Source organism: Microtus pennsylvanicus, chromosome 21 (genome assembly GCF_037038515.1).
Source record: "Microtus pennsylvanicus isolate mMicPen1 chromosome 21, mMicPen1.hap1, whole genome shotgun sequence".
NCBI lineage: Eukaryota > Metazoa > Chordata > Mammalia > Rodentia > Cricetidae > Microtus > Microtus pennsylvanicus.
Window position 1 is genome coordinate 21,881,771 of NC_134599.1, and position 22,987 is coordinate 21,904,757.

Consider the following 22,987-nt stretch of genomic DNA (forward strand, 5'->3'; position numbering starts at 1 on the left):
ACACCCATCCATGAGCAGAGGCCAGAGGAGAGCACGGGTGTACCGCTCTATCTCTCTGCTTTATTCCCTTGAAAAGGCTCTCACAATGAATCTGAACAATGCTGGTTGCCAGAAATCTCCAGAAAGGCTCCTGTCTCTACCAAAGACCGCAGTGCTAGGATTATGGTTTCACACGACTGCTTGCTTTTTTCATGTGGTTCTGGGGATTTGAACTCAGGTCCTCATGCTTGCACAGCAACCATGCTTACCTGCTGCGCCATTTCTCTGCTCCGCATTTGCATCTGACTTATTTATGTACGTTCTCTTGCACACTTTACACCAGCTTTTTGGTAGTTAAAAGATCTAGCGTGATGTAAATGGTATGAAAGTGGTTTTTATACTGCACAGTTTAGGGAATAGTGAAAAAAACATGCCATTCATTACAGATGCATTTTTTTCCCTACGTGGCTTTAGGCTGTGGTTGTTTAGATTCACAGATACAGAGCTTGTAGCTCTGGAAGGCCAGTGGTTTACATCCCCAGTCACATATAACATATGTCTATGTATTTCTGTGTAAAATGCACAGTCTGCTAATAAATTCTGAAGGAAGCCCATATTCTTCCATTGACCAGATGTGACTGTGAGGGATGGGGCTTCTGCTGCCTCCTCGCCTGACAGTGTAGTCAGACTGCTCCAGGGAGGGGATTTTCCAAGTATTGTTTGGAAACTGAATCTCATGAGACCTGAAGATCCTCAAGAGCTCCTCCCTGTTCTCACAGGATGACATCATTCGACAAATTTTCAGGCATAGCTCCAGATTGCCTACTCAGTGAGCTACTTCAGGCTACTGGAGTTTGCCATTTAAACCCGGTGATAAACATCCACCCACGTGCCTGCCTATACTCACTCGGCTGGGTCTGTGCAGGCCATGGCCATCTCTGAGAGTCAGCCTTGTTTTGAATTCATGGACACTCACCATAGCTGCCCTGCTTACTTTAACATCCCAGCTCTCTCTTGGTCCGAGAAAACTGGAGAGCACTTCAGCTACCCCCGACAGGTGAAAGGATCATCAATGGCTAGCCTTCATCTCCCACTAACAGGGCCTTAGGGAACATACTCTCCTCCACACAACTCAATCCAGGGCTGACTGTATTCCATTAGCAGTTACTTTCCGTACCCTTCAACCCCACTCTTCATTGCCACCTCCAGGCTGTCTCTCTGGTAAGAGGGATGTTGGTAGAAAGCTAAGTGCTAGCTTTTCTGCCATGAGAAAAGAAGGTAACTAAGTGGCACGAGGGCATAACCCGGTAGTTGCCACCAGGGCTCCCCATGTCCTCTGGCTATCAGAGAGACCCAAGCCCTGCGGCACTCTGTAACTCTATGGCAGTCTTCATACATACTTAAACTCATTTTATCAAGAACAAGGAATGGTCTGTCAACCATTACATCCTCTTGTAAAAGCGTCTACTGAGTACTGGGTGTGTCTGTCCCAGTGCTGTGGTTAAGGAAGGGCAAGGGACACTTGTTGCCATGCCACAAGAGAACTCAATACAGAGGTGACAAGTAGGCAAAGGACCATCTAAGTGTCCCCTTTAGTTATTCTAGTACAGTGACAGATTCACCTCTTTAGGGGTCTGGTCTGGTCACTGGTCACCATTCCTTCTGTCTTTCTCCCTGCGAAGCTGCTTTAAGCCCTGTGGCCATATAGCTTAAGGAGCCCGGGTATGCCTTCTATAACTGGAATTTCTCTACCACCTCCTCCTCTTCAGCCCAGTAGAGCCTAGTCCTAACTAGAGCAGGTGATGCAATTGCATTCACAAATATAACCCCCAGAGAGATGCCAACTTTCAAGTTTCCAAGGATACGGCAGTCTGCCATAGCAGACTACATAGGAGCTTGATAGCGTCCCATCACCAAAGGCCTTCCTTGGATGAAGGAAAATGGATACCTGCTTAGGATCCAACAATCACTGGGGTAGGTGCATTTGAATGGATCTGATCATCTTTTGTCCTTCACTCTCCTGACTGGCCGCCCCTTGGGAAGGGGCTGTACCTGGTGACTGTTTCTCTGGAGTACAACACGGAGCAGAAGATGGGAGGAGGCTTGGGTGATTCGGTTACAAAGGGACAGGATTCCCGTCTTGCCAGTATCCCACCTCCCCACCCCACTCCCGGTTTGCTGCAAAGTGATCTTTGTGATCTGCTCTACTGGAGAGAGAGAGGCTCACATAGAAAGAACTGAAAGAATCAGGACCGAATCTACCACCAAGTGCCTTGTGAGCCCATGGAACAGACTCCAGCCCCAGCCAGCATCTCCACCATAGTCTAATAAGACTCCCAAAGGAGAGCTTCCTGGCCCACAACAACTCTGAGACAGCAAATGCATGCTGCCTTAAGATGTCGAGTTTGGGTCACTTTTATGCAGCAACAGTTAACCGACAGTTACTAAGAGCACGTAGGGTGTCTCTTAGAAGCCTTTACATAATATTGCTTGTTTCTTCTCTTAAGACCTAGTTAACAAGAATAGTAGTTAAGACCTAGTTAACAAGTGTAGTAGTTTGCATGTAATTGGCCTCATAAGCTCACAGGGAGTGGCATTATTAGGAGATATGGCTTTGTTGGAGTAGATGTGATACAGGAAGTGTGTCACTGTGGAGGTGGGCTTTGAGGTCTCAGATATGCTTAAGCCATGCCCAGTGTCTCAGACCACTTCCTGTTGTCTGCAAGGTTAAGGTGTAGCTCCCCCCACTCTCCGCCCCTTCTCCAGCACCATGTCTGCGTGCACGCTGCCCTGTCCCGCCATGATGATAATGGACTAACCCTCTGAAACTGTAAGCCAGCCCAATTAAATGTTTTCCTTCTAGAGCTGCCGTGGTAGTGTTGTCTCTTCACAGCAATAGAAACCCTAAGTCAGCTACTCTAACCAATCCCAGAAGACACCAGAAAATGGTTTTATCACAGCAGAAAATTCCTATAGCTAAGGGCTATTGGCTACAAGGCTCTCTACGAACAGACACTCTATGACAGTGCTTTAAACAAGCAGAGGCATCAGACTTAGCTGAAAAGATTGAGAGATCTACCGAATCAGGATCGCTACAGTAACCTAGAAGCTTCTAGAGGCACCACCTCGCATCTGGTCCCACCATGGTAACATAAAAAGGAAGCAGTGGACCAAAAGAGCGAAGTGCCTTGTGTATGTGTGCATGTGTATTACATGTCTGTGTGCACAGGTTGGCATGTGTATGTATGTGTGTCTACATATGTAAATGGAGATTAAAAGTCAATCTTGGATGTTTTTCCTCAAGTACTGTCCGTCATGTTTTGTTTTGTTTTATTTTATTGTTGGTGTTATTGTTTTGAGACAGGGCTTTTCACTGCCTGGAAATTTCCCAGTAGACTAGACTGACTGGCTGGCTACCAAGTCCCAGAAATTCACACGATACTGCCTCTCTAGTTCTGGGATTATAAGCGTGTACTACATCTTGTTTTTTTTTTTATTATAAGAGTGTACTCATCTTTTTTTTTTAACATAAGTTTTAAGGTTGAAACTCACGTATTCAAGTTAAACACTTTATAAAATATGCCCATCTTCCAGCTCTGAAGTGTCTTAAAAATGATAACATTCATTTGTTTGTATGTGGTACTAGGAGTGTGCGCCTACATGTCAATGAGTGTGTGTGTGTGTGTATGTGCATGTGTGTGTGTGTGTGTGCGTGTGTGTGTGTGCGTGTGTGTGTGTGTGCATGTGTGTGTGTGCATGTGTGTGTGTGCATGTGTGTGTGTATGTGTGTGTGTGTGCATGTGTGTGTGTGTATGTGTGTGTGTGCATGTGTGTGTGTGTGTATGTGTGTGTGTGTGTGTGTGTGTGTGTGTGTGTACAGGTCAGAAGACAATTCGTAAGAATCAGTTCTCTCCTTCTACCACATGGGCCTGAGAGATCCTAGGTAAGTCACCAGGCTTGATGGCAGGTCCCTTTACCCACTGAGCCCTCTTGCCAGTCCCCTAAAGTGTCTTTTAAGATCCGATAACTGATTGGTGGTAACCTAGGATAAGGTCCCAAAGTTCCCAACTTCCTGGCTTCTTTATCCATTCTGCCACAAAGATGCCCCACCCTAATTCAATGATGAGTTCAGCTCAGGTCTTGAGCTAGCTGGAAAAAGCAGCATGAGTTACTGAAGGACAATTTCAAATATTAACTTTATTTGTTCTGAAAACCGTCGCCATTCCTCATCCCTCCATGTTACAGCAACAAGGAGTTCTTCTTTCTGGCCTCCATAAGGTGCCTTGTTTTGTAAGAAAGGGTACAGCAAACACTTCCCATCAGATCTCCATCTCCAGGTTCCATTCAGAAAACCTGGCCAGGATGGACTGTCACAATATTGCACACATGTGGGTGTTGCTGAGCCCTGCTGGTTTGTCACCTTTCCCTCCATCTTCCCTGAGTCAGTTGCTCCTGTCCTGGGGGGTCTTTGCTCTACCTCCAGTCAAGGGTTCCTGGTGCAGACATGGGCTGTTCACAGCCTGGGTTCCAGTTTATTTTGGTTCAGGGAAGCACCATCCCTGATCCACAGCTGGATCCGCCTAGAGTCCTCATGAGCTCACAATGTCCCAGTGCTGGCTCATGAGCGATGATTCACAAGGGTTAACAACGACCTCTTTGCCATCCTCGGTGCTGTCTCCGAACATGTCTGTGTCCAGGCAGAGGTGGGATGCTATATGCTCGATGCGAGCACCTGTCTTCATCCATTGCTGAAGAGACAGAGAAGAGAAAAGGATAAGCTCATTGTCCCCGGATAAAGCCATGGGTTCTATGGATAATATAAATCACTTAGGAGTTATCAGAGGGGGTGATACCACATGTGGTCAGCTAGAGATGTGACTTCACGGTCTCATGAAGGAAGAAAAGTGCCATTAATTATTCTGCTATGCAGCAGGGTTTTTATTTTTTTATTACATTTAAAATATGTATGTATTTACGTGTGTGTGTGTGTGTGTGTGTGTAGGCCAGAACACAACTTGTCAGAGTTGCCTTTCTCTTCCCATTGCCTGTATCTCCAGAATTAAACTCAGATGGGCAGGCCTGATTGCAAGTGCCTTTAACCCACTGGGCCAGCACTCCAGTTCTAGCCTTTGAAAAATGGGATTTAAAAAGTCAAAAGATACATCAGTGTTTGCTAGGAAAACTCATCAGAAGGCAATACTTTTCCAAGGAACAGAATAGAAAATGTGAACTGAGTTAGACACAGGAGCAGAAAAAAAAAAAAGTCCATGTTCCATGTCTTTGTTTAGGAAGAAGTTAGAGGAGAAAGAGCAGATGGGGCAGATGGGGCAGTGAAGATGACAGCGGGGTCTTCTTCAAAGTCTGTGCCAAGAGCCCACAAGAAGAGATTTTCAGGCAGTGTCCCTTGATAAGGATAGAGGGATGGACTCATACCGGACTAGACACTGAGTTCTGGATTTCATAGAGACCATTACAATGCTTGCTCCCCATGGGTTTTTTGGGTTACATCAGCCTCCTTTTGGAGAAGAGAAGGGAAACTCTCAGATACAGTGACCCTCCATTTGCCACACTCAGCCGCAGAATGAGCTCTTGAATCTCAGGATCCATATCTGGGCAGGACACTGAGCACATTCCCAGTACACACTGCTAGAGGAATGGCGTGCATCTCGGACACAGCTGACAAAGCCCAAAGTGCCGACTCACCAGTTTACACCTGTGGCCCTGGCTCTTGGCTAAGAGTCCAGGTGGGTGACACAGCAGCGACAGGAATATACAAAGTGAGCTAAAGTCTGCAGACTTGCAGGTATTCACTGAGCAGTGGGGCCAGCATAGCCTCTACTACTGACACCCTTGAGGGAGTCCTACCCCTGAATCTGACCGGAAGGCTTCTTGCTTATTAACCCTTCCTCTTTCAATATGTCCTCTCTTCTCCCTACTAGAAAAGACTTAAACCCACCCCAGTCACTTTACGGAGGCTGGATCACTCCCAATCCCACCCACCCCAGTCATATAAGGAGGCTGGACCATTCCCAATCCCACTCACCCCAGTCACATTACAGAGGCTGGACCACCCCCAATCCCACCCACCCCAGGCCTGGCTGAGCACTTACCTGCCTTTCATCCCCATTCTTGCACAGGACAAGAACCACGGGGGCGCCAGGGAACAGGGTGACAACAGAGAGGCACAGCTCTTCCTGGATGATCTGCTGGGTGTACGTGAAAGCCCACACCTGAGGAGACCAGGGAGACTTACTCAGGCGTGGGATAGCCACCAGCTATGGGGTACCACCATGCCTATGGGTGATGGCCCATACAGTTGGATAACAAGTTCCATGGATCCCAGGAAGTAATGATCATGGACAAGGTCACCTGGTAGGATGCTAGTCAAAGGACGAAGACTGCCATGAAGTCCCTGTCCCCACACCCCCAGCCAGGGACATGCAGGTGAATGCCGGAAGCAGCAGAACAATTCTGACTCTGGGCAGCAGCCTGAACAACACCTTAGCTGAGCTATATGATCTCCAGCATCTGCTTGGAGACAATGTCTCCATGGGAGCCTGTGGCTGACATTTTAACACTTCAGACAGCTGCCTGACAGGCCCAGATGTCTTTAGCGTGTCCCCTCTTCTTTGAAAGGAATTCCAAGTCAGTGCCTTGAGGACATGAAAGCTATGATGACGGGCAGATGGAAGGGGAAAGGGAAAGGAAACACTCAGGGGAGGCGATGGAGACAAGGAAAAGAAGCGAGTTATGAAAGATGATGCTGTTTGAGAGAGTGCTCACAGTCTGACAAGTCAAAGGATTCTGCCCTTCGACCCCTGCAGGGGGAGAAGGTAGAGAAAGCAGAGCAGCAAGCTAGAGTTCTGGAAAGGGGCGGGGGCGGGGGGCGCTCATTCTGTGAGGTCACTGCAAGACACCAAAGTGGCAGATTGTTTCACAAGCCCAAGTACTCTCTAGTTCCCATGTTGGGAGACAGTAAGCCCTAGTGTAACTGCCGCCAGGCCCTGCATCTTTTCTCCGTTACATCCCAGTGCATGAAGTGGCCTTCCGTCTTTGGACTAGGTCACTCATGAGCTCCCTTTTGCCCAGTGCCAATGAAGAACAGACAGCTTGTAGCAATAGGGCCAACTGTTCCTGAAGAATGTCACCTGCGTTCATACTCATTTCAACACCCGTAACGTATTAGGGGTCTGAAGAAGACAGACCCTGACATACTCATGTGGCGCTATCTGTAACATTTTATGGGAGTGGAGACAAGAATATGAATACAGAACAGTGCTTTATGAATGCCATACCAGGTTCCAGGACATGCATAGTTTTAGCTTCTCGGCTGTCTGCTACCTTCTCTCCCCTCCTCTAGTCTGTATATTTGAGCACAGACGTTCCCTAAATGGCCCTCTTTGGGTCTAGATATGTGTATTAGTGACTTTATCCACTTGAGAGGCCAAAGCCAGGCATGAAATCCACATGGGTCTTGAGCCTGGGCTGGGGCACTGGGCAAATGGCTCTGGTGCCCTAGGCATCAGGAGTATAATCTAGAATGGTAACCTGCATTTGGGGTTGAGACTCTCTCTCCTTGTGGGAAGGATAAAGGCCCAAGGGCTGTGTCCAAGGGCAGAGCTTCAGGGAGCCATTCGTGGGCCTACAGGACAACTGGCCTGAAGTCTGTCAGATTTTACCCTCCCCTGAAAACAGGCTTAAGTCAGTGATGGAAAAATGAGTTAGTCTCTTCTGTTATTGCTCTGTAGCCCACTGGGAAGCACAAATTAACATTTCAAAAATAAATCCTGTCATTATCATACGCTCACCACAATACATGGCGTTATAATGTTTGTGTTAAAAGCATTACAGGATTAAACATAGAAACTTAAAACACACCCCAGTTTCTAAAAGCACACCTTGTCAGTCTTTTCTTTTTAACACCCTAAGGGCCTAAAAGTAGCAGGGATGAGTTCTCTTGACATCTGAGACTCTATATTCAGAAATGCCTCTTGAGAAGGGGCGCCCCAGAGCACACGCGGGCCGGAGTCTAAGAAAGGCCACTCTAAGGGTCTGCAAAATGGAACCGTGAACAGGAAATTATCACAAAGTCCTTATACAAGGAGGCTAGAGAGATGGCTGTGGTTAAAAGTAGTGCTTGTTGCTCTTACACGCACGCATGCACATACACACACACATACATTCCTTATACTACATACACACATGCATGCACACACACAGATACACACACACACAGATACACACATACATGTGTGCACGCACACACGCAGGCACACACACATCCAGGCACATGCACAGACACATACGCAGCACAGGTGTACACACACACACACACACACACACACATACTCCTTACACAAGTGCACTTTCTGGGGTTTTCCTAATATTTAATCTCCCAGAGGTGGGCTGATCTCTCACCCCATAAAGAAGAGGGATGGGAAGCAGCGGTCAGGAGCAGGAGGGCAGGAGGAACTAAACAAAGAGTCCACGCCCCATTCTGTTTCCCCCCACACTTCCCAGAGGAACTCATGATGAACAGGTTTATTCAATAAATCCCGAGTCCATGGACCCTAAAAATGTAGTCACCGAGGGCAGGGCTGGAGTTTTAGCTAAGTGATGGCATATATACCTAGCAAGCAAGGCCAGGTTCAGTGCCCAGCTCCAGAAAACAGACCATCAAATGGAAGAGCGATAGCAGGAGTACTCAGCCAGATCTGTCCTCCATTAAGGATTGTAGGATCCTCTATTGATGGCTCCTTGAGAGCCTGGCAGCAGTGCTGTTCATGATGGATATCCCTCTCCACCCCCCAGGGAAGGTAACCCAAGGACCTGTCTAAGGACTGGTGTGACTGTCTATGGGGATGGGCTGAGGAGAGAGGTTTGCCCCTGGTCTTTGGGACACTGTACTCAGAGGACAGCCCCCTCCCTCCTGCCATGGCTGGAACTGCGTGCCTGATGGCCCAGAACAGTAGTCTCCTCTCCCAGGCAAATGTCCTACGGCTGCAGCTGGGAAAGCTGGGAAGCAAAGGGATTACAATGGTCCCTGGTCTGGCCTGGGACTTACTGTTTTGAGCTGGAGAGAAAATTAGGGAGGAAAGATTTTCCTAAGATGTACCAAGAACTAAAAGAGGGGGGTGAGAGCGATGCCAGGCAGAGGTGCTGACCTTGGAACGTCCCAGGGCCCCATCCCCGGACAGACAGGAAAACATCAATCTAGAGCCAGGAGACTTTACTCTCTACCCCACTGAAGAAATATCTGGCAGTGTCTGGAGACACTTCTGGATTATTGAGACTGAGTTCTATGGGCATTTGGTGAGGGGGCAGGGACACTGCTAAATATCCTGCAAGGCACAGGACAGTTCCCATAGCAAAGAATGATCCACTGGTAAGGGCAATCATGCCGAAGCTACCTGGAGATAGTCTGCAGGCCTACACCTAAACTCTAAAGATCACTCCTAAGGGTAATCATGCCGAAGCTACCTGGAGATAGTCTCTGCAAACCTACACCTAAACTCTAAAGATCACTCCTAAGGACAATCATGCCGAAGCTATCTGGAGACAGTCTCTGCAAACCTACACCTAAACTCTTAGATATCATTCAGTATACCCTGGTTAGTGTACTTGTGCCTAGCTCACCCATCTGTCAAGTGGGGGGTGATAACAGGCATGGCCCATCTGAGAGGCTACTGTAAGGAGCAACAAGATCGTGCCTGCTGAGCACTTAGCCGAGATCCTGGCCCTGGCTGTGTGTACTAGCGCCAAGACAGTGGTGTGTTCTCGCGTGAAGGAACTTTGGGTGAGGCGCAACCAGGAAAGGTGACCAGGTCATTAGTAAGCAGGAGCTAATGCCCTTTACTGGTGATGGTGAGTTCTGTGTTTCTAAGTGTCTTCTGTGAAGTGACTGTTAAACAACTGAGAAGACACAGGGGGCACAAGACAGTGCTGCTGGTCTTGTTGAGGTTAGAGCCTTTCAAGGGCGTGGCTGGGTCGAGCCCCCTCATGCTCATGGTCTATTAACTTAGGTACAGTTTCATGAAAGTGAGGACTGAAGTGGTCAATGTTACTCTGAGCATTACTGGGAGCAGCTGCTGGGCCCTCGCTCTGCATGTGAGCTCTTCTCAGATGAGATGGACCCAAGTAAAGGACATCAGGGCCACTGGATGTCCTCTGCAGACCACACAGGAAAACCTATCAGGCCACGGACACACCTCTGAAGGGCTCCTTTCAGACACATGCCTGGAGCAAATGAGCCAGGTCCAGTGAAACCTTGAATTCAGTACAAGACCTCTAAGGGATGAGTCATGGGGGTCGGCATCAGGTGTTTACAACAGCAAAAATGGCTGACAGGCCATGTTGGGGTCGCTCTCTTCCTTGTCTGCCCAGGCACAGACCTCACCTTAGAGATGGCTCCCAGCCCAGAGGCATCAGGGTGACCCAGCAGATCCCTAGATGTACATTTTTCTTGATCAGGATCATCACTGGCCTCATGCTTGAGGTCGTCCCTTTGTTTCCATCCTGTCCTCTCCCACATGGCTGGAATAGCTTGTATGTGGGATTAAAGTCCCATACCCACTTTGCTTTGTTGTACCAAAGGGATGAGCCCTGGACAATCACCATCGCTGGGATCCCTGCTCACTGGCTTAATAACTTTGTAAACTCTTGGTTACTTCTGTAACCTCAGGTACCATATGCAGAGACTACAAGTCCCTCTAGTAAGAGGGCCACTGTATAGAACACATGGTTAATATGTGTATATTCAGAGGAGTGATTTCCATTTAGCAAAGGCTTGGTTACTGTTTGTGATGGTGACACCAATGACCGAGGAGAGCAAGGGAAGAAAGGTATGTCCCTTTAGACTCTCCTTCAGGAACTCTCCCAGAGACAGGCTGGCATGGCTCTTTTGAGGGGCTGTTCCCAGGCTGTGATGAGGTAGTCTGGGGAAGAAGGGGCAGGAGACAAAGGGCTGGCAGCTTGTTCCAAGGTAGACTTGAGATCTCTACCCTAAAGGTGTTCGTGTCCCCGCTGATCTGCGGAGCCATTTCAACCACATCTGCCCTTGGGTTCCCAGCTGCTGCTTTCTGCTCCATAAACTGGGAGCCTAAACCACTCCTGGCTGGGCGGGGGAAGAATATATCACAAGTTGTCTTATGTTTCCCCTACTTTAATTTGGAATAGAAACCAGAGTGGAGCATGTCTTCTTTCTACCTTCCATGGATAGTTTTTTCCAGAGAATTCAGTGAAGTTAAGAGGAAAAGTATTAGCCTAGAGACTTCTGGGGCTTCACGGGTTTTTGAATGCATGATGTATGCCTCTCGGATTACCCCAGGGCATCACAGGTTTTTGGATGCATGATGTATGCCTCTTGGATTACCCTAGGGCATCAGTTTGCCAGCACCTTTGAAATATTTGAATTCAGCATTTTTCTACCAAGGATGACAAGGCAACAAGTAGAAAGGTGAGGCAGGGTATGGAATGGATGGGCTTGTGTGAAGGACGAACAGTTATTAGAACTACTGGATTAAATAGCCTTCATGCTGGGCATGTAGCATGGTTGGAGAGCCATAAGACTCTGGGGTTTGAGTGCCAGCCCTGCCAACGAAAACAAACCAAACTAAATCAAAGGACTATCTTTTGGGCACAAGGACATCCCAGTCCCTGGATGTTACCTACTTGGTGAGTGAATGTTATCTAGAGACAGAATTTGGATTTCCTTATCTCTCTCTTTATAATGCAGGGCTCTATAACACCCACCCAATGGCTCCAACCTGATCTCAGCGGGAAGAAACTGGAGCCAGGCAAAAGCAGTAAGCCAGGATAGCATATGTCTCTAGAGTATGGTGTGACATTGTTGGACATAGGCCTCTAGTCACACTCTTGCCCCCCGACTCTCATAAATGTTAGGGAGGACATTGCTCCCTATTGACTCTGGACCTTCTTACAGAGGCGTGACCTTTGCTTTCGGATTTGTCACTGGAAACTGGCTATAATGAAGACCCTCTTGCCAGCTTTCTCCTGTCAAGATGGAACTGGTTAACTGTTTTAATATTTGTAACCTTGAAGAGGAATGTCATAGACAGGTATCGTCTCCCATGACTAAACAACCATTAAAGCTCTGGGACCATGACTTGGCTGTAACAAGCACCAGAGTTGGTGTGGAGGAAGGTCATCACTAGTATGTGACAATAGTCAATCTCTGGGAGCCTTGGTGGCATCAGTTGTGAAGCAGGGGTAGGAGAAATATCTACTTCATCTGGCTCTTGTATCACTCCCTTGCTATCGATGCTCAGTGACTGAAGAGGTGGATGCAGGAAGAGATGCTAAAAGAGTCAAAGGGTAGGTATAGACCCTCTGGACAGGCTGAGTCAAGAACGGCAGTAAAGGTGAAGATAGGAAGGGACAGAACAGTGTTAAGAGGACCCCCCTCCCAGTGCCTGATGTTTGTAGACAGGGTTAAGATGAAGGATGACAATAATGGAGATTTATGGGGAATGAGGAAGAGGATCCTAAGAAGAGGAAAGATGGCAAGTCAGTCCTACAAAAACGCACAACAGCTGTGCACTGTGTTCATCTCACGGAGATGATGTTAGCTGAACAGCTCATGTGGATTTCCTTCTGAGACCCTGAAAGTGAAGCTCAACCCTGCGGCTGGACTGTGTACCCTTGGAGAACAGGGTTGTGTCTAATTCTGAATGAGCCCACCTTGTCTCCCCAGCAGGTAATGTGGTACCCAAGAAGCTACAAGTCCAGTCTGCGGACATTAACTGAACTACTTTCTATCTCCCGATAATCTAGTACCTGAAAGTCACAGAAATCAGCCATCATCTCAAAGAAAAAGCAGAGCGGCAGCCTACCACTGCCTCAAGGAGAGAGCACTGTGTACCTACAGGCCTTTCCTCAGCGGCCCCAAGTGCCTGCCACTGTGTGCCTTCCTCCTACCTCAGGAAGGGCAGCTGGGATGGGCCATTCTCCTCCAGGTAAACATGACCTTGCTACCTCTTCTGGGACTGGGTATTAAAGAACCCTCTCTGAGGCCCAGACAGTTGGTAGTCTTCTCTCCTACCTCCTTATACAACCAAAGTTGGCAAGTTCCAGAAAGGCTCCGCTCAGCGGGGGATAGACCAAGCGAATCCTGTCTGGTGGAAGGGAACAGGCAACATTCTGACTGATGGAATTCCCTTGAGCCACACCCACACTCAGAGTCGCAGAGATGTGTCACCTACTCACAATGCTTTACAAAGTGTTACTTGAGCAAAATGTGTTGCTGTCGTCCAGGCAGCCACACCTAAAGTAAAATTGACACTCCCATTTCCTTTCCTTTCTAGTCTAATCTAACTCCCACACCACCTCCTCTGCCCCATTTGGAGCAGAGGCTGCTTCTGGCAAAGTCATTTTAAGTCACAGCCAGGTCTGAGAGTGTAGATTCTTGTAAACAAGAGAGAGCAACGATGGTTTAGAGACCATATACTAAGCGGAGATGAGGGACAGAGCAGGAGGAACACATAGAAGCTGCGGCCATAATCTTAAAGGTTCTCAACAGGGACTTTAAAAAAGAATTACCTTGCTCCCACAGTCAACAGAGCTGGTCTTGGGGAAATGGAGCTATCTGGAATAAATGAGGGTGGGCATGAGAACATGGTGGGCTGCAGACCCCGGTTTCTATAGGAGGAAGAGAGACTTTGGCACAAGGGCAAAGGGTGCCAAGGGCAGAGACTTGTGCACTACAGGTATCCTGGGTGCCCATGGCCAGCTGTAGAGTTAAACCACAGCGGAGTCTGACTTAGTCACCCTGTGTTTGAGCCACAGTCCTGGGAGAAGTTCTTTAATTGTGAATCATCTGTTCCCGGAACCCTCTTCTGGGACCTGACAGAGGTCTCACTAATAAGGACAAAATTCAACTTCCTCAGGAAGACAGACATTAATCCAGCTCTTGCTTCTCTCCAATCTCAGCCTCCACTCACCCTCACTCTATCCTGTGGCCTCAGTTTTCCTAACACCTATCCTTATACTTCTCACCAGGTTGTAGTATGTGCTGTATTTTATTTCCTGGGTCACCCTCTCTTCCCTTCCTGGCCTTGTCTGTTTCTATTTCTGTCTCACACACAGACCATCGTCGAGTCCTTAGGGACAACTTTGCAATGCTCCTACATAACCTGGTAGCCACATCTCTGTCTCTATAGCATCAGTGACAAATGCTCAGGGCACAGATTAGATCACAGTGGCTGCGTACACGTCCCCCCCTCCCCCGCAGCCCAGCCTTGCCCTTCTGCATCTTCAGAGTTAACAACGTCTGCTGAGTGAATAAATGATGCATGAAGGCACAGAATTTGTGAATCAATAACCAGGAGCCGCTCAAAGCTGAAAATATGGGTAATAACTCCAAGAGTTTACAGAGGGGAATAAAAGAGTGGATTGAGGACTTCAGCAAACACACAAAGGTGGGGAGAAGAGCTAGGCAAGAACCCCGACGGGAGGAGGAGAAGGCAGAGATCCCGTGGAATCACAAGACAGAGGGAGAGTCAGGTGATGGCCGTGCTTGGCCAAGTGCTACCAAGGCTGAGACAGGCGGTGAATTTGTCAGGGACCTTGAAAAGAGCAGGCCTCGCTTCAGAAGGGGGAAAGCTGGCAGAGCACGTGGCTTGGACAGGGTGTGCTCTGCTGACAGACAAGCAAGCAACAAGGAAAGCTTCCTGAGAAAGGGCCCCAAACAATCCACAGACATAGGGAAGCAGGTGCTCGGGGAGAAATCAGCAGATGGCAGTGGTGTAGCCAAATCTAATACGATGGCCTGGAAGACAGTTGTGAGACCCACCGTGTGGGCATCTTGTCTCAACGTCTAGCAGCAGGCTTCTTTTCCTCTTCGCAGGTCATATTTGCAGAGTCAGCTGGTGTGGCTTTCCCTGTCTGCCCCAACCCCATGTCTACTGCCTGTAGGTAGGAGACAGCTGCCAGTCTCTTTGAGTTCCTGTTAAATGACTGGACCATTTCCTATGGGAAGATGACACTTGGAAGCCATCTTTCAGAGGAATTCCATGTATTTGGTCACCAAGTAGAGAAAAGCCAGTGGTCAAGAAAGAGTGTCCTTCTGTCCCATTCTGGACCCCTGGCGTCGAGCCAAAGCAGGGACCAAAGCTAATCTGGATATCTCTACTCCCATGGCTTATAGATCTATGATCCCAACCAGTCACTCTACCTGAGACTTTGCTTCTTCTCCTTTGACCTTGGTGCAGGGGCTTAGCCTGAGGTGTGGAGTCTCTTGGTTTTTCTGCTTTTGAGACTCTAGGCACTTCTGCCTCTGCCGGATATTGCCCTTCTGGATGGAGGAGTCTGAGGGCACCCTGTAGGGAAGCCACAGGGACAAATGAGAACACACTGCTTTTGACATTAATGCTGCTAACTGCTAGAGAGATTAGGGGTGTTTTGACACAGAGCCATAGTCCCTGGAGCTGTCACAAAGGTCTGCACCACTCAGAGGAGGGAAGGATGCTGTGGGCATGATGCAGCAAGGGACCCTCAGCGGTCACACAGCAGATGGATGTCTAGGATGGAGTCTATGTCACCAATCCTATGCTCTTAGCACAGCCCAGCGTACCACCCACAGTGACTGAGAAATTTTGCTATCACCTAAGTCCAGTCTCTCATGCTACTAAGTTCAACACGATTCTCTGGTTCAGGATAAGAGGGACTGATTGGTCTTCTCAGTCCTCCATAGACTTAAAAACTCTTCTCCAGTCGGCCACGGGTCATGTCTCTCCCAGGCCAGGCCAGACAAGGGCCTCTTCTTGTGGCTAGCTCTGATTCCAGCAGATAGGTATACCTGAGTTCTGGGTAGACGTTCTCCAGGTACCACTTGAAGGTCTGGCAGTGTAGATTCTTCCTTAGGTTCAGCCTGTTCTCAATGCTGGAATGATGAGGTCAGAGGGTGGGACACGGAGACAAAACACAGCCATCAGAGGCAATAATCACAACAGTGTTACCACCCCCCCCCACACACACACCAGTAGCACGCTCTACAGTCACACATCTCTAGAGGGGGCTGAGCCAATGAACCAAGCAGAGATTTCTCCAGCTCCAGACAGGCCTATGAAAGCAAGCAGCTTTGTTCTCTTGATGATGTAGTAATGACAGCAAGGACTTGTGCTTTTTTTTGAAAATGGAATTGGGGGTCTTTGGCATCTTCATTAAAAGCTAAAATGCAAGAACACTGAATGTGTCGTCAATAATTCACTGCTGGGACTCTGGATCCACCCTCACTCCCGGTCCTTCTGTGGTTAGAATACTCTTCCCGATTGCCCCAGTCCCAGAGCATCCCCTTCTCTGGATGGTCTTGGGGTCTCATCACACATTTGTTCATCCAATAGTCGCTGAACATCCCTACATGACAGGCATTACATTCAGTGTGCTTCGGGAGAGTAGTACAAGTACCATAGGCCACGTGACCCTGAAGACAGGGCACACAGACACATTGGAGGTGTCTTCTTGTTTGATGGGTACCATGGTCCTCAAGTGCCTATTGATGCTGGAATGTGGAAGGAAGTGGAGCCATCTAGAGAAGTCAAAGGGTGGGTGAGGCAGGGGTTCTGCTGTAGATGGGGTGGATAGGAAAGCAGAGCTCAGTGCTGTGAACAAGTCAGAAAGTTCCGCTACAGAAACAACACTGGCCATGTGACCTTAAAACAGAAGTGCCTGTGAATGGGGGGAGTGAGTCCATGGAGGTCCACAAGAGGCACTGCTGAAGGGTGTCGGCTCTATCTCAGGGGCTCTGGGACGGACTTATGGGCCCTGTGCAGAGCATGACTTCGGGATGCTCTAAGGAAATCTTACCACTGCTTCTGGAGTGGGCCAGTTGGAGCAGAAGTGGGGACAGAGGTCAGGTAGAAGGTGACTGTACAGTCCTGGGGATCATTATACTCTTTTTAGTGAATTGGGTGGGAATGGAGATGGTCAATCCTTTATTCTTAAGACCTAGGTACTAGTCAAACCTTGTCTTCAATGGGAAGCCAATGACAGTAGCCTTGCCTCCTGCCCATCCCCCTTCCTCCCAACCCTTTCTCTCTCCAAGACTTCACTCAAACTATTTTTCTTCCTCTTTCTCTCAGTTTCCCTCATTCTTGTGTTGGGACTCAAACCCAGGGCCTCCTGCACCTCTAGCCAATTGCTCTACCACTGAGCTTCAGCCCCAGCCTCGAGACTTCTTAAAGCACATAGCACACTCCCTCACCAGACCTCTCAGCTGCTCACGGACAAGGACAGCATGCTTTTAGCATGCTTGATGTGCTGTGTGTAGAAAGAGCCTGGGTTCTTGGGCTTTGAATGAAGCAGCAGCATCAGGACATGGTGATCACTCAAACAAGTCAAGGATGGGGAACCATGGCGATATCCAGACTTGCGGGACTTGACGCACATGGTGTGTAAGAAAGACTGTGGGACTGGATGGGGGACTACAGGGTGAGGGACAGATTCAGGAACAAATTTAATGAGGTTAACTTAGGACTTGTTCCACTGGAGATGTCTGGGAGACACCAAGGCAGAAGTGGCCATTTGATACTTGGGCATAAGAAACTGCCTCCCAGAGGAAAGGTTGCCGTTAGAAACACGGCAGTGAATAGATGTGGCAATGTCACCGTAAGGATGTATAGATAATAAAAAGACGATTTAGGAGAGGGCCTCAGAGGAAGACCAGGGGCGGGAAGAAGAAACTAAGCATGGAGTTGGGATGGAAGACACAGGATTCAGGAGCAGCAGAAAAAAAGCCCAGAAGCCAGGGGTACTCCGGAAGGGAGGGTGTTGGGCTAAGCCTGGTGTAAATAGCCACAGGGTTCAGAGGAGGCACCACTACACCATGATGCTTGGTCCTGGGCAGGCAGAAGACGGGCAGAGAGGTGGTGAGCAATGCTGTTGTAAAGGTAGCTATCATTGTGTATTTTTTTTGACCATCTCCCTTTCAAGTCAAGGAGTAGATGCAAACGTGGAAGGGAAGGATACAGGAGAAGTAAACCGAGGTTGTAGAGAGAGGAGGTGCCTGGATATGGGCATGTGCACCTGCCTGCAGGGCTGGACACTCTACTGATCTGAAAGCCAAGCAAACGAGTTCTCTGGAGAATGAGATCAGGCAATAGAGGTTTTGGAGATCTGCAGGAAATTCTACTGTCAGGTGGTTTGGGAACTGCTCGGTGGAAATTTGTTCCTCAAAAAAAGGACCCTCCGCCAACAATGCAGCATCACGTGGGAACTTATTAGAAACACAGACAGCAGGAATCAGATTCCATGTTCTAACACGCTCCCTGGGAGATCTGCGCGCTCATTAAAATTTGAGGGGCCCTACACGGCAGGCTGGAGGAGATGAATGCAGACTGCGGGAATGTGATAAGTGTTGATTTATGAATAAATGCATCCATTCATAAACCCTGTATCCGTAAGTCAGACCTCCTCTGGAAGCACACCTGTCCACAGAGACAAAGGAGAGCGAGAAGGATGGTACAGTTGTGGCCAGGCTAATGGGTCGATTTGTCTTGGGAAATCAATATTGTCTATTTCATCCATAAACTAGATGTCATCCGTGCAAGAGCAAGAAAGGAGGTGGTGGGTTCAGGGGTGGGAAAGAAGTGAAGAAGGTTTAATAAAAGCAGTGGGTTTGAGCTGGTTAGGAAAGAACAGGGCCAGGAGGAATCATGTGACTTTGCTGACAACACAGCCATGAAGTCCCATCAAGTTGGAGATTCTGAAATTCCACAAGACTGTCCAGCAGCCTTGCACAGGGGGAAGAAGAGATATAAAAGCATTGTGTGCGTGTATGTGTGTGTGCTCATGTGTGTAGGGGAAGATGTTACTAGGTGGACAACAGAGCAAAAGATTGGAAGACCAAGTTGGGCAGTGGTGGTGCATGCCTTTAATCCCAACACTTGGGAGGCAGAGGCAGGCGGATCTTGGTGAGTTTGAGGCCAGCCTGGTCTACAGAGCGAGTTCCAGGACAGCCAGGCTTCTTACACAGAGAAACCCCGACTTGGGAAAAAAACAAAACAAACAAACAAAAGATTGGGGGACCAAACTCTCCGAGGTCCTGCCTTTAAGTAGAGTAGAAGGAATCCCACATGGGCGGGAGGGGGGAGAGGATAAAGGAGTGAGGCTGATGGGACCCAGAGTTGTGACGTGGACAAGATGCAATTCCTCAGGAGAGGTGGAGCGAGCAAACTGGAGAGTGGGCCTGGACGGTGATGGCGGAGGTACAAATCACTTTGGCTGGCTCCAATCTAGTCCTCTGGTGCAGGGATGAACCCAGCCTAGAGGTTTAGGCTTCAAAAGACCACCTGAGTGAGATGAGTAGCACAAAAGGCCACGGTGGCCCCGCCTCCCCCCCCCCCAAGGAACACAGGTAACTGAGGGAAGTTTCGATGTTTTTTTCTTACATCAGCCAGCTTGGGGCTGGGAAGTGCAAGGCCATATGGTTTGGGAATCAGTGTGTTGTGGGCCTTCGGGGTGATCTGTGCTCTCTACATAAACCTCAGTCTCCTTACCTGTCAATCAGGGCTAGGCAACTGCATCTCTCAGAGCTTAGGGAAGAGTAAGGAGTAAAGAGATTCTGCATGGAGCAGTGTACCTAGCGTTTAATAAACATTCCTTCTTCCCCTCTTGTCTTCACCTATGAAGCTTGACTGTTGCTGAAGAAGATATGTGAGCATGTAGTAAGGAAGGGCTGGAGCTTAAGCTTGGAGGAACAAAGAAGTCGAGGAAGGAATTTCAACCTAGAGGGACCAGTAGCCCACTTTACCTATCCGTCTACCATGCAAGGCTATGCTCAGTTTCCTCTACTGGAGTGGTCATGGAGGAGTGGAATCATGGGATAGCTGGCAAACACCCTGCACACCCAGAACAGTGTAGAACATAAAGGGACCTGAAATCAGAATGACCATAGCTCTAGGCCTGGAGGAGGCTCCGGAGTCAGCTAAGGTGATGAGCCCCCGAGGTGAAGTCCCTCTCACTTCTCAGCTCTCATCCGTCAGTGCACACTTACTTCCCGAAGGGTCTCTCCAGGGCGAAAGGTCGGGCTGCATAGTAGTACTGTTTATATTCATCCATCCACACTTCAGCTGTCCGCTTGGTGTTCCTAGGGCGATAAGGAGTCTCAAGAGGGAGCTCATCTGGGGATCACCTGTGGACATTCCCAGGTGAAATAAACACCTGGGGCAAAGCTGACAGCAGCCACCAGGACAGAGGTGTTCACATCGCTATTTTTAGAATACGGAGCATAGGCAAGTGTCCCAATCTCTGCAGGTATCCCAAGACGTAGGACTTTAGTAGTACCCACAGCTTTTCTCCCAAAGATACAGATCAGGGGAAAAAAAATCACACCAGAAACTGAACTTTGGTGACTCTCAAGAAAGCAGAAAAGGGTCAGGAAAAGTAGGTGTATCATTCGCTGCCTGCTAATTTGAGTAAAAGGTAGGGCTTGTGAGGACTAGCTAACTTCTGGGTCTGCTTGGTTAGTGAGCTTTTCCTCCAAGGTCTTCCACTTTCCCACAGGGGACATGTTGAGGTCTCAGCTCCCCAAAAGTAAGGTCAGTACACACACAGGCCAAGCAATGGTCACATATAAGGGATTAGTAATCAAGCTATCTCTTTCAGCACTTTGCCTGTAAGCTTGAGTCTGACCCTAAGCATAACCATGGAAGAAGGAGAGGCAAAAGAAGAGGGAATGGTTGTCATCATTCAATAGTCAGGAGTACCAGGAAGATCCCTGAAGTCAAGAGCAGAGAGATTAAAAAATAATGAGGGCTGGTGGGTCTAGGAAGCTGATGTGCACAGGAGAAAGGGAACATGGGTCTAAGGAATACCAACTTGCTCCTTGAGGTTCTTAGGTCTACTTTAGAGCACAGACATTTGATAGAGAAGCATGGTAAACCCTTCTGATCTGGATTCTGAAAGGAGAGTTAAACACAGGCAACTAAGAGTTAAAATCACCTGGCTAGCCCCTATGAGTGGCTTCACTATCTGAAAACTAGAAACTGCTTTACAAACACCATGCCTCTTTTCTCTAACCAGAATGGCCCACCCACCACTGCCCTGCAAGGATGCTTCCTGGCCAAAGCCCAATCTCAAATAGGAAAACCATCTGACGTCCCAGGATCCTGCTTCCCAAGCCAGTGCCCGTCCAGCGGTCTCTGATTCCTGCACAGTCATACCCCTGTGCCACATGCTAGATATCCCTGGCTACCTTTACAGTTTCAAAACCTGAAATCAAAGGTGGCTGGCTCAGCCCTTGTTTCCTTGATGCTCCCAAGCCTGCCACCTTCTCTCCCCCCTCCATCCTCTCCTCACCCACCCTGCCTTGTAAGATGCAGAACTTGACCATCGTTCAAACCCAGGCCTCCTGAGCTAGCTGTGTTGGGATACAATACATGCTCATTCACATGGGTGATAAATCATGAAAGAATACCATAAATAAGTAAAATAAAATCAAAGGATAGGAAGCTTCCTCCCCAACGCAAATGGACCAAACAGCAGGAAAGGAAAGGGGACTGATTAGGGAGATGAGTGAAGCACCTGGATGTCAAGAGACAAGAAGATCAAAGAAAAATATTTTTAAGAGAGTCGGGGGCTAGAAAGATGACTCGGCAGTTAAGTGGGCACTGTTCTCCCAAAGGACTCAAATTTGATTGGTTCTCAGCAACCACATTAGGTGGTGGGCAAACTGTCTGCGACTTCAGCTCTCCTCCGGCCACAGAAGGCAGCTCCATCCACGTGTGCCCCTCCCTTCTCTGTACATATACATATAATTGCTTTTAAATCCTAAGAAAAACAGACATGCGGGAATGTTTGAACAAGAGAAAACTAAAGAGAAATATTGATAAGATGTGGAAGGGAAAAGGAGAAAGGAGGAGGGACAGGCAAGGAGTCACTGACTTCTGTATCTGTGGAATAGGGATGTTGATTGAGAGGAGAAGCCCTGAGCTGGATTATCAGGATGCCACTCTGGATTCTTCTAGTCTAGCAGGAGATTGTGGAGCAGGCACAATGCTGCTCTCTCCAGCGTTTCCCATCTCTTGTTTCTTCCCAGGGATGGTTCCCTGAGCGACCCAGCTGTTTCCCCTCCCCTTCCCAAGAGCCTAGAGGCAAATCACTGCAGGATGGACCTAACCAGGGACTTCAATTCCTGAAGTTCTAAGGAATGAGGTAGGTGAGGGGGGGCTTGGTGGGACTTCTCAAGTCTTGGAGATACCCTACGAAAGCCTTGACTCTAATGCCAATTGCTCAGGCAGAGTCCGAGTTGTAGGCATGCAACTTGTGTGTCATCCAGGGTGCTCAGGCTGCCTGGCAGAGCTCAGACGCCGTTGCAAATCCTTGGCCTCTCTCGCCTTGCTACCATCCATACACACTAGGCCAGAGCCCACACTTACTTTATGTATGTGTTGGCGTTTCCATCAGGGAAAATATATGGATGCTTTTTCCTGAAGACGTGCCCCACCCGGCTGCAGGGGATGATCTCCAGGCTGCCTCCACACATCCACACTCGGAAGGAGATTTCTGCAAGACAACCGTATTTCTCCCGTTACTTGCCAGTCTTTCTATACTGGATTTAAAGTATTGTGTCTGGGGCTTCATGGGCATCTAAAAACAAATCCTATAGTTAGCCTGTGTGTTCCACTGTTTGGGAGCACATCTACATTCCAGTCCAATACCATGAAGACTGGACCTGGAATTGCCCAACAGACAGCATGGAGATGTGGGGTACCCTAGTGGGGTGTTTGGGAGATAACAAAAGGCTTGCTTTGGGATATGACACGGGACAAAGGCTTCGGTGTGGAAAATCAGTCACAGTCCCCCCTCTGTGATCACACATAGTTAGGACAAAGACGGAGGACGAGACTGGCCAGGTGGCTTAGCCTGAAGACCTGAGTTAAGTCTACAGAACCAACATGAAACATCTGCCTCTTCCTGTTTGCTGCTGAGTGGTGGAAGATGGGATGGAGTCAGGAAAGGCTGTGGTTAGCGTGGTTTTCTGTTGGAGCTACTC

At 48.5% G+C, this 22,987-nt stretch overlaps 1 protein-coding gene across 1 annotated transcript in view; it reads right to left on the reverse strand.

The window, feature by feature from the left end:
* Positions 1-4,157: 4,157 nt before the first annotated feature.
* Positions 4,158-22,987, reverse strand: part of Galnt14 (polypeptide N-acetylgalactosaminyltransferase 14) — a 221,467-nt gene continuing 202,637 nt past the window's right edge. The window contains exons 10-15 of the mRNA XM_075955468.1: positions 22,371-22,497; positions 19,988-20,080; positions 15,794-15,877; positions 15,170-15,314; positions 6,090-6,209; positions 4,158-4,727 (exon numbers count right to left, since the gene is read on the reverse strand). Coding sequence (XP_075811583.1) covers positions 4,569-4,727; positions 6,090-6,209; positions 15,170-15,314; positions 15,794-15,877; positions 19,988-20,080; positions 22,371-22,497 — 728 coding nt within the window. The 3' untranslated portion in view covers positions 4,158-4,568. The remainder of the gene's footprint in view (positions 4,728-6,089; positions 6,210-15,169; positions 15,315-15,793; positions 15,878-19,987; positions 20,081-22,370; positions 22,498-22,987) is intronic.